Source organism: Corvus brachyrhynchos, unplaced genomic scaffold (assembly GCF_000691975.1).
Source record: "Corvus brachyrhynchos isolate BGI_N302 unplaced genomic scaffold, ASM69197v1 scaffold155, whole genome shotgun sequence".
NCBI classification, from domain to species: Eukaryota; Metazoa; Chordata; class Aves; order Passeriformes; family Corvidae; genus Corvus; species Corvus brachyrhynchos.
In genome coordinates this window covers 108,729-120,902 of record NW_008238434.1, presented here as the reverse complement: position 1 = coordinate 120,902, position 12,174 = coordinate 108,729, and the positions used below count along the sequence as shown (strand labels likewise).

At 40.7% G+C, this 12,174-nt stretch overlaps 1 protein-coding gene across 6 annotated transcripts in view; it reads right to left on the bottom strand.

The window, feature by feature from the left end:
• Positions 1-12,174, bottom strand: part of RC3H1 (ring finger and CCCH-type domains 1) — a 74,858-nt gene that overhangs the window by 25,007 nt on the left and 37,677 nt on the right. For 3 of the 6 annotated variants that reach the window (XM_017736468.1, XM_008635378.2, XM_017736466.1), the window contains 8 exons: positions 11,954-12,072; positions 10,315-10,427; positions 7,404-7,685; positions 6,861-7,078; positions 5,207-5,583; positions 4,050-4,181; positions 3,347-3,499; positions 345-555 (listed from right to left, as the gene is read on the bottom strand). In XM_017736468.1, the coding sequence (XP_017591957.1) occupies positions 345-555; positions 3,347-3,499; positions 4,050-4,181; positions 5,207-5,583; positions 6,861-7,078; positions 7,404-7,685; positions 10,315-10,427; positions 11,954-12,072 (1,605 nt within the window). Of the gene's footprint in view, positions 1-344; positions 556-3,346; positions 3,518-4,049; positions 4,182-5,206; positions 5,584-6,860; positions 7,079-7,403; positions 7,686-10,314; positions 10,428-11,953; positions 12,073-12,174 lie in introns of all 6 variants that reach the window. The other 3 variants (XM_017736464.1, XM_017736467.1, XM_017736465.1) reach the window with 1 other exon arrangement.

The following is a 12,174-nucleotide window of genomic DNA, read 5'->3' as shown; positions in this document are numbered from 1 at the left end:
CTGACACAGCTCCAGTCCTGTCACTGGTCACCAGAGAGAAATCAGGGCCTGCCCTTCTGCTTCCCCTCAGGAAGAAGCTGTAGACTGCTATGGGGTCTCCCCTCAGTCTGCTCTTGTCCATGCTGAGCAGACCAAGTGATCTCAGAAAGCTGTGGCAACCTTGTTTTGAATTCAGACTTCTCAGTATAACCCTACCTGAAGTTATTTTAAGTGGCATTAACACACACCACAGCTGTATTTCTAAGACAAGATACAAGTTTACAGGGTTTGTCTTCAACCTGTACAACACTCTAGCAGTAAAGAAAATAGCAACAGACAGCAAAATCTAAGAGCATAGATCATACCTGAAATGATGGATTTAGTGGCAGCTCCCTGAACCGCCATGGCCTGCATGGGCCCAGAGTTCTGGTACATGGCTTTGGAAGTACGAGAGATGGCCCCAAATCTTGAAACAGTTGGTCGGTCTCCAAATGGAATGAGGTCATCATCCCCTGTCTCGGCCGCTCGTCGCTGCATGTCCAGCCGCTGCTCACGCATGGCTTTACTATCCACATTCTGGACAAGACATGGAAAAGGCACTCAAAAACCCATTCATAAAGTAAGAGGTTCACATTCCTTTCACAACAATTTGGTAAAAGTACAGTACGTTTCTCTTGTATTCTCTATCCCCTTCACTTTGCCACTAGCTTTCCTATTCTTCAGTTTCTAACTCCACTGCCAGAGGGGACCTCTCCTTAATGGTCTAACTTAAGATGACCATTACTACACCACAGTGAAAAAGCTGCAAAATTAATTGTGATCAAATCCAGAAGAAGAGAGCAGCAGCAAATGGAAACTGATAGAGAAAGTCTAATGGGAAGAGAAGGAGCAAAAAAACCTCTCCCTTATATAAACTCAAAGAAGAGATCAGTGGGCATCTCTGAGGAATACATTCTAGAATCCAAAAGAAATTGCTCTGAAGCCCAGTGTTAAGAATTGCATCAGCTAACAGCCTGCAAATGACTCAGAATGGGAATTTTTCTATACAGCACTTACTTGGACATGTCTAGTATATCTTTTCAGGCATTTTCATTAAGCAGCAGCACTGTTTGGAAGATCCTGGTTTCTAAACAAGTTTCAGACTCAAACACCTTCATGGGTCAGCACATGAAGAGACAAAAGTGTTCACTCTCTCCCCAAAGAGCTGAGTTAAATCGGAAAGCTATCTGTTGGCTACCAGAAAATGTAACATGGTAAGACTTGCCAAAATCAAGTTAAGACTTTGCTAAAGAAGTAAAGCTGTACACAATAAAACAGAAAGAGGAAGGTAAGTGGGGCCACTACATCAAGAAAATTGTCTAAAGGCTACAAACTTCGGTAAGGTCCAATATTAAAATAAAACTCTGCAAGCTTTCTGATAAGCTTTCCTTATCAAGGAATAAGGATTGCTAGAAAGAGTTAAGATAACATATCTGAGGTAGGGTGAAAATGGCAGTAACAACTAAGTTGGAAACTAAACTCAATAAATGTAATACTTGGAAACTGACACCTTAGGGAAAATCTACTTTGGAATTCTGGAAAAAATTACATTTTGATCTCAGGGCCATTGGATGGTAGTACCAATTTTAATACGTTTCTATTTACTCAGAAAAGCTGCATGTCAGCTGCAGAATATTCAGCGTTATGCACTCTCAGATGATACTATTATTGTCCCTGAAAAAAGGAATCTCTTATGAATGATTAAAAAAAAAAAATTACTGAAGAATTAATTCAGTAAAGGTCTCCTGATAATTTTTTCCTGTGAGGAGACAAAAACTGAAAACAGCAGAGATCCCATTTTGCTTATTTGAAAATTAGCTCTGGGGCAGAAGAATACTTTGTTTAGCCTTGAAAAAGGAGGCTGTTTCTCCAGAACCTTATTACCTCTCTTAACTGAGCTGCAGTTTTTTAGCAGCAGGGATGAAAGCCAAGAGCTGTTTATCAATTCCTGGATGCTGTCACTTGGACAGCAATAAGCTGATTCCAAGTAATCCCAGTACTTCCCCAGGTCAAATGTGACAGTCTAGTAGCTCCAGGCAACCACACTGTGTAGGACTGAGAGCAAGAGGACAGGTAAAAAAGACCAAAGCTGCAGATGAAATGCAGTTTTTTGCTCTGCTTTTTTTATGAGAAAGCCTCCTTTTTGCATCCACTTCCAACAGTGCCTTTAAGGTTTTAAGAGGAAAGCAGTTTGGCAGACAGAAAAAAGACAAATTTAATTCCAGTGGGGCAGAGGGAAAAAGGGGAGCCTGTTTGAGGAAAAGCTGAACCAAAAAAAATCCTGATTTAGTTAAATGGTTGCAACAGGTGAGCACCTGTCCACAGAAGAATGAATTCTGATAAGAAATGTTCCCCCCCACCTCTTATTGTCCAAAGAAAGGTCACCATGACTGACAATACAAAAATAAAAGTCAATAGATCACTTTTGCAGATGGGAGATGAAGGAGAATAGATGAATGTCTGTAAAATAGTTCCTCAGGCTAAACAGTCTTTTCTCTTGAAGAACTTGAATGACTTCCTACATGCGTGGGCTACCAGCCTACTTCTCATGTTGAGTGATGCTTGAATGCTAGGAAGAAACTGAATAGTGGTGGTATTTCAGACTCCTCTTTATTTTCTTCTCCATTCATGACTCCCAACAGTAACACCCAAGCAGCCCCTTCATTTTGCAACACTGACCTAGCAGAAATGGAGCAGCACAAAACAAGATCACAGCCCACCTCCCAAAGTTCAGTGAAGGGCTGAATGAGAGCAGCATAGAGCTAGAAATTGCCTTCAAGAATTAACAACCTAGTACAATGTTCTGACTGTGCTTTTCTCAAAAACTTCATGCAAGTTTTGGGTATTCTTGTGACCACAAATCAGAGTCCTTCAAGTAAACACTAGTAACACCCTTAACAGCAGTAACAGCCACCTTAAAAGGAATTAATTGCCTAAAGTTAAGTTACAGCACCTTCTTCTGACAGAAAGAGGTACAGGCAGCAACAAATGGACATGCTTTATTAACGAGTTGCCAGGACAGAATAATTTTTGCATTTCAAGTGCGTGCAAAGAATAATCCTTGCCAAACATTCTTGCTATCCATGGCTTCAGACCAGAGTGGTTATCCTGCATCTATATGCAGAATTTTTTACAAGCTACACAAGGGTAGGACTGTTCATAACTTTGAAAACAAAGTGCTTCACACACCTGTAAATGCTTTCTGTGACTGCAATGCACTTTCGAGCTTAAATAAAAGCACCGCCATCATTGCAGAAAGCAAATATAAGTCCTTCCCAACCCAAAGAACTATCCACTCTTCTTCTGTTTTCCCCTTATCCCTCCATACCGCCATCTCCACACTCCTTGCTGCCACAACATCTTTGGGTTTTGCATCTTTGGTTCCAATGTAGGAGCCGATGGTGTCACAGGACCAGGGAGAGTACTGGCTGTAGTCATTTCCTTTGTATTTCCCAGCTACCTTCAGGTCTTCATCCAAGTACTGTACAAAAACAAAAATCTGGTTCTGTAAGTAAGGGGAAGAAGTAGTTTCACAGCCATCCCTGTTCACTTCAACAGCAGTGAACTTGAGAAACACCACGGGGATTATTTTTTATCAGATACATCACCCTCTGGAATTGAGCCAGAGAACGCATTAAGTGCGTGGAATTCTGAGCCCCTGGCTGTGCTCCCAGTGCTGACTGTTCACTTGGCCAGTTTGAAGGTGATATTTTGTCGCTGGTTAAAAAAATAAATATCAAGCTGTTACGTATGTCAGGAGCAAAGTCTAGTAACTGTGAAGAGCAATTACTTCAATTAGTAATGGCTCAAAATTAATTTCCTTCATTGCACTGAAAGCAGAGAGCTTAGGACCAGTGGTAGATCAACAGCCAGTTGAAACACTGGAGACTGTACTACAAGGGCTTCCCACCTAGGCACAAAATTTACTTGCCCCAACACTTGCCAGTGCTGTACTGTTCTGATTTTCTTGTAAACTCCAAAGTATTTTCTAAACATTCCAGTGTCTCATGTTTTTGTCAAAATATGCTTACCTCCTCTGAGTGAAAAGGATGAGGCAATGTTGGTGATGGTGCAAAAGGAGGCGGAGAAATCACCTTCCTCTCTTCTAGCTGGGCCATGATCTCTTTCCTTCGTCGGTGAAGCTCATCCAGGCTGGGATGAGGCTGAAATGAAGACAGGAAAATGTTTCAGAGCTCCTGAAGCATTAATGCACAAAACGAATAATTCTCTAAGTGTTGTTTACCTGAACAAAATAAGGCCGCTATACACTGCAAGGAGAGGGAAATACAGAGGATAGAAAGAATCATTAAAGTAACAAGTAATGATCACTTTCTTAAAGTCTACCTGTTAATTTCATATAGGACATACATGTTCCTACACTGGCCAGTGTTAGTTCAAGACACCCCACAAACAAGGAATGTGTTCCAACTTGGCAAAGTTCCCACTGGAACATGTTCAGCATAGCAAGTCCCCATTAGAGTCATATAGAGTAAATTGGTAGAACTCTACAGATCAAAACCTAGTCACATTTATTATTCACTTTGTAATACAATTAAACATGGCACACTCAAACTGAAAAATCTGTAAGTAATGTTAAAAACACTTCCTGCACTCAGCAATAGGATTTAGAGCCTCTAATCTGAATGACCTAAGTCCAACTATTCTACAGAACTCAATTTCAGTGATTTATCAAAACAAGTTTGTAAACTTATACTAGGAAGACCCTCCAGTTAGCTATCTAACTAGAAAAAATTCAGAAGAGTGGAATTTTAAATCTTTTATCAAGGCAGGTATGTTTAATGTTTATTATTTAGGTACAGAGTTGGTCAGTCACAGATAGGCAGTACAAGAATGCACACATGACCATTTCCACACACTGTATTTACTCTGCACTTGAGTAGTCCTCTTCAGCCTAATCTCTGCTGGAGAAGTCAGAGACTTCAGAGACTTCCAAAGTGAATTACAATGCTTTTCTACTTTGAGCACTAAAGCAGCCTACTTTTACATATTAACATCATTACAACTGCAGAGTGGACCAGTAACTAAATTACCTTCCAGTTTTTGATCTACTTCCTAAAGTTCAGACTTTCACAAAGGCCACCCCCTTGGTACAAAAATATTAAATTCCTCAAGCAGGTTATAGTTTCTCTCTCAAAACAACTACAAAAACGCAGCGTAGAACCCATACCCTGTGGCACGAAGCTCTAATCGGGCCGAGATGTGGAGCCACTGGGCAATAAGCCTCTGTTTGCTGATATCTGTCTCTGGACTCAGGTACGTAGAGGGGCACAGCCGTTTGTGGGATGTCAATGGGCACTGGGCTGCCCCGCACCATATCCTCCCGCTGGTAGGGCTGCATGGGGGGGTACACGCGGCGGCCATCGTAATGTGGTGGGTACATGGGCTGCGCCAGGGTCGGGTACCCCTGTGGCTGTGGGTACTGTGGGCTCACCACACGCTCTGGCAGGTACGGCCCGTAGTGCTCCAGGTATGGCGTGCCCGGCTCCGGCACTGATGGAGGAGGTCGGACAAAGCGAGACATGGACTGGGTGGGATAGTACACACCTGAAGCAAGGCGAGGGGGGGAAAAACCACAAGATACAGAAAGTGATTACCACAATTGTCCACAAAAATTGACTGCAGAAAACCCTGAAGAAGCAAAAGTTGATCCAAAGCTCAAGTGACATAGTATAATTATCTAAGATACCAGCACAGTGTCAATGTTACAGTAGCTGATGAAGAGATGATGAGACTGAGCCTACCACAGGTGCCCCACAAGTCCTGCCAGCACACTGAATAGCAATAAATCACCAAAATGTCTCTGCAGATTGCTACAAATGCTTTCAGCTAAGTAAGACCTAAAAAGTAAACTGAAGATTGTCCTGTACATCCTCATCCATGCAACTAAAATTCAATTTGTCCCAACATATCAGAGTTGCTGTCTGGGTAAAGAAACTTGGATTATTAGGATATAAAGTTATCTAGAGTTCTACGTCTTGAACAGGAAAAAGACATTTCAGAACTGTAAACCACCAAAAACTTCTAAGATCACATTGCCTGGTTGCCTGAAGATTTTATTATTCTATCTAGGATCTCTGGATAATTTTAAAATAAGCATGAATATGTGCATGACATAAAATTTTGTAGACAACTCAAATGTTCACTGGCACATAATGAACAAATGTAAGTAGTTTGTTTTCCTTCAAAATGCTCTGCAACTTTCTCAGAAATGGCTTCCCCCCATTTCGCCTTTCCTTTCTATGGCTTTTTCTGCTTTCAGCTTCCTTTGGTCTCCCCATTGCTTATTTTTGTTTCATATTAATTTCACTTTATCTCATTTCTCTCTGCAACCTTACGTTGCCTAAGAATCATTCCCTGTTTTCATATACATTGCCATATCTTCTCTTTTTAATCCCCTTCAGTATTATCTTTCCCAATGTGCTCTCTTTAGAGTTTTTCCTCTTAGTTCCCTTTTTATGATGTTTTCTTTTCTTGTGAACACTGTTCTCTAATTTCATTTATCTCTATCATCACACACACTTTATTTCCATTTTCCCTGAGTCAAACTGAATTAAGGTTTACCATATCAGATTCCTGATCCAACCCACTTAGGAAGAACTGAAGACAGAAGGACTTGAAACACTTGGACTGTTTTCCCTTGCATGGAAGTCCTCAGTAACGGCATAAAATCCTGCCAATTTCCATTTTACTATGACATCACCACATTAGTGTCTTTAGTCCATGTCATTTGAAAGAAAACTTCAACTTGAAGGCTTAAAAACCAAAGTGGGAAGAAAGACTAAAATCAGCCCGAGGATGAAAGAGTTTCATGTCAATCTTACCTTGTTGGTAAGGTGCTGGCTCAAATGATGGGGCAGCTCCTCTGGGGTCTTGATAAAACATATCTGCTTGTTGTGCATTGTACAACTGAGACCCTCGGGGTACCATCTGCAACTGCTTGGTGACAGACACTGAGGGCAGATCTGCTGGCGCCCGAGCAGGCACAGGATGAGGGTTCACTGGCAAGGCAGAAATAGAGCTCTTGGGGACAGATTCCAGCCTAAAAAGTGGAAAGATGGCACTGCTCATTAAGGCCTGGTATAGCACACTGTACTCTAACACACTGTTCTTTGTCTACACTCCACCTTCTGAAGGCTTCTATCACCTTCTCCAATTAAAATATAAGCAAACAGCGAATTAACACAGTTTAGAGTTTTAGCTTTAGCTTTCTACTCTAGTATATAATCACTAAAAAAATCCTCAACCAAACACAAGAACAACCACAATCCCCATTCTGTTTCTTTATCTTAAAGAACTGGTTTACTTTGTTTCTACTCCAGATTTACACACACAACAATTTGAACAACAGGTAGGAAGACCCGTACAAGTCAGGAGGGGATCCAGGGGCGCTGCTACTCAGATGGTCCATCTTCCCTGGCTTCAGGGCAGTTTCATAACTGGAGTCAGTCCCTCGAGAAATTAGTTGCGTCACCGTGCTGCCTGTTGACACAATTCCATTTGGCAGAGCAGAAGTTTTCCTATTGGACAAATCCACTCCCCCTTCCTCTGAGAGGATAGCTCCTGAAGGCAGGCCCACCTCATTCAGCTGGCCCAGGGAGGCACTAAGGGGTCTTCTGGGAACGAGACGCTTGTTCATTTTACGGAATCTTCAGAAAGAGAAAACACATATCAAAAATTGAAACAAAAAAACCCAAACAAGTAAAAGGAGCTGTACTTTAAAGATTTTTCAAACATGGATTCTACTGAAAGCTTCCTTTTATTCAAGTTCCCCATGGAGCTTGTGAGAATACCTCTTAGAATACAACCTCCCTGATAGCTGATCTATTAATAGCAGTTTCAGTTAGAACAAGGATGGACTTTTAATGGCAAGCACATCAAGAATTCACAGGTAAACTTCACACAGCAAATTTACAAATCCTACTTTCTTTACACATACGCATCTCAAGAGAAGAGAACCAAAACCAAGCATCACAAAGTACTATCACATAAAATACAGTAACACAAGCTTCAGAGTAAGAATCACAGACTGTTCAAGCTTGTTTTATTCAGAGAAGAAACTAACAGCAGAAAATTTCAGTGAAAAAATATGAATTTATAGCCTTTTGCTCCATTTGTCCAATAATAAGCCAAGTGTTTACTACCATGTGATACATTTTAAAGCACAGTTTAAGATGTTACTATATCAATATGCAGCTTACACAATTTCTGTTGTTTGATAAAGTGATTGCAGAGATAAAAAACTCTATGAACAAGCAGCAAGTCCAAAAATCTAACTACTTCTTACTAAAGCCTGAACAAATACAGGCATTTTAACCAATATTCCACAAAAACCAGTAGGCCAACAGTACTGGAGAGCAAATTCCAGAGTTGAAGGTCCTCCACTAAATACCCTGCCATTAGTTCAGATCCCAGAATGCAAGTGTGAGGGCATATTTGCAGACCTGAGTGTTCTTGCTGTACAAGAGGCTATTTCTTCAGCAGAGCTGAAACCAACACTTTCATATTATAAATAACAATCAGAGTGAGATGGGAACCCAGACTAGGAAGGTACACACATTACTGTAGAAAAAGGTGCCAGTTATTACTCAATCTTCAGATAATCTTTGTAGTTGCCCACATGCATTAACAGCAACACAACAGAGGCAAAAAGGTGTTTTATTGTTGGGGCTGTTTTGTTTTTTAGATGCTCTTGCAGTCTCCACATGTGCAGGGCATACATTAATTTTAAAAAGTTCAGTACTTGCCTATGCACACAGGGTCTTTGTCCCTTGCCAAGAGGGGGATGAGCTGCTGTTTAAGCAAGTTTAGATTATAATTTGCTAAGGCATTACCACACATTTCCCCATAACCTTCCTCCAAACTTAAGGCTACAGAGAGAGATACAGGAGTCACACAGCAACAGCAATGCATATTATTCACACTAAGCATTTTTAAAAGGAGAAGCACTAACACAATAGCTACTTAAAGGAATTAAGCAAAGATAAAAGGTACAAGGAACAGTCAGAACTCTCAAGTTCCCCAACCACCCACAGAAGCTGTTGGAATCTGATACTGAACAAACGTTCTCTTCAGTCCAGGATGACATTAATACTACGGCATGCAAGTCAGTCTGGCTACAACAGGCCTCCCTCACCTGTAAAGCTGACAAACAGTCCTTGATACATACAACTGGCTCAGAGGCATAACGCTGATCCACCACCCACCATAGGTTAACAAAACCATCCCAAACAGCACTACTGATCTCCATTACATTAGCATGATGACAGAAGGCAAAAAACCCTCCAACTGTTTCGGCAGCATGCAAGTACTGAAGTCCTGTTCTTTGTTCACGTGAATAACTGCCTTTGTCATTCTAACACCACACGCTCTGCCCTTCTTTCTTCATGTTCTGTGTATGCACTGCATGCTGGTTATACAGCCCATGAACTGACATTAATGCTTCGAGTTTTAGATTAAGAAAGGAAAAAGAAACACTGCATGCCAATTCCAAACCTTTTAAAGTGTTCTTCTCATTATAATTCAAAGAAAACGTGCTTTTTTTAGTCCCAAAAGCAAGCAACAAGCTAATATACTACATAAAACACACTGTGTATTTATTTCTTTCAGCCCCTAAGCAATCCATTTCATGTAAAAAAAAATTAAAACAACCTGCAGAACAACAGCATCTTGCTCTTGCATAACTGATAGCCCTCCTAAATCTGTAATGGATCTAGATTATTTACTGCAGACTTGATATGATCATCATTTTTTAACTCTACAACAATAGATGTAACCAGTTGAAGGTTCCTGCATGAAACTTTCTGACAGACTACACAAAGAATTGTTGCAGGAAAAAATCTTGGAAAGTTAGTTTTTAGCTCTTTGGAGAGCTACCAACACATTCCTTACATTTGGAAAACTGCCAGCAACCTACCTGAATAAAAAGAGAAGATGAGAAGTACTCCCAAATAACAGCCACTGTGAATGCCATCATTCAGCACGTTTAGTCAGACTTAAGTAGTAAGGAAAACAGCCCACCTCCAAAAACCTTGGGTAACATTTGTGTAACATCAAACTTTCAGAGCTGTGTTACTGCTGAACAAAGCAAATATCCTGTATGGAAGAACAAGCAGCTCCATAGCCTAAGAGATGACTGTTACAAGTTTATCACAATTTCTTGTTGGTTTAACAGCCAGGTTATAACTCCTTTCCCCATCATTCCTAGATATGAGAAATAACTCTTACAGACAAGATGAAACAGACTGGACTGCTTTCTACTAGCAGAGGTACACTTACTTTTCCAGCTCCTCCTGTGAGTGTGCGAAGGTGCAGCTGGCCCCTCGGGGACATCCTCCTCTCTGCTTCATGTCTCGGCACATGTATGTCTTGTACTTGCTGTGCTGAGGGGGCTGACAAGGTTAAAGAAACCAGGTGAGATACCTGAACATGAAAGTTCACTTAACCAAGCTGAATGTATCATCTTATCAAAGGCCTGACGTTTGACTGTTAATAATTCATCAAATTTAAGTGTTTCTGGAAAACCTAATATGAAATAAATGACTGAAGTACTTGAATTTGGTTCTTCAACAGAACCAACAGATTCAAGAGTACATATTTTGACAACTAAGTCACTCTCAGGTTTCTATAACATTTTTATTCAAACTCCTTACCAGAGAGCTTGCTGGAACACAGCTGTACATTTTAGGACACAGTTAAATGGACAAAACTGATACAGGATGAAAAAATTACCAATAATCAGATATACCCTATCAACAGTTCCCACCAAGGGAAAGGTCTGTAAAAGTCAACTCGCTTTCTAAGAAGCTCAGCCAAAAAGGTGTATATCTGTAAGAAGTCACTTGCAAACTGTTGTTTTTTGGGGTTTTTTGCCATCTACTGTAGTGAGAAGATCCAGACAGGGTGAATATAAACCACACAGCCTTTTACTGGCCACTGCTGCCAGGTAGCACAACTTTACCTAGTGCTCAGCAGATATCCCTTTCCCACTCAGGAGGCTCTGGGTTCCCTTCCAAGAAGCACCGCATGTACCACAGGTTCTCCACAAGAAAAATTCTTGCTGTTTTCCCCTCCCAGATTCCCACTTACACATTTCTACCACTTTTCCTTGTGCTGGTGACAGTGCTCATTATCCATCCCAAGTAATGCAAAAAGGTGAAACAGCAGAAATAATTCACTTTAGTTTTCCCTTTTTTTTTTTTCGGCAGAGATAATCTTTTAACTAGTTGAGCTCGCCAAACCAGCTCTCTGAGAGGATGAATGCCAAAGCAAGGGAAGAGTAGGACTGGGACAGGCAGCTCTGTATTTCAGCAGCATTTACATCAACTGAGCTACACAACAAAATGAGATCAAAGGAATGTGTGATAAGGTAACCATGAGATAAGCTACTATATAGTATTTGGCAACATAATTTCATTAATGAAACAAAAACATTTGTTTCAGGAACTTGGATTGCACCTTCATATGACGTATATTTGTAAATCTTCAAGCTTGACAGACCGTTAAGCACAAGTATAAGGAAAATTTCATTAACAGAGAGCCAGCTGACTAAAATATGTCATGCTACAACAAAACCAAGAAAATTCCCACAAATCACAGCAGCACCCTAGCATCCCTTCCCCACCCTCTATTCAGAAAGGTTCTTATCTATTTCCCTAAGCCTGAAGCTGGATCAGACTGTTTTCCTTCCATCCTAGTGAGCTGTGAAAATTAATTCAACAGGTTTTGGGGGTAAATATGTGTTGTTTCGGGTTTTTCCCTTTCTTGTTTCTTTTTTGATAAATATGACTCAGCAGTGATGTTTTCTACCAGCTCCCTTTCAAACCGAATCTTTCCAGACGACATGAGTAAACCTCTACTATAGGACACAGTCAACAAAACTTAGGGGTACATATTTCCCAAATGATTCAGCTTTTACCTGTTGTTGATCTGTTCCTTTTTTGCTGTGATTCTGGATATAATCAACTAAGCCATGAACCACAGTCCTCACAGCAATTAGTCCATTTTCCAGTTGTTCCCATGTTGGAGGCGGAGCATCTGTTGCATGGACAGCAAACACAGAATATAAAAAGAAAAATCAGAAGCATTTTCTAAAACCAGGTACAAACCACCACCCCCCTACGACAACCAACACTCTAG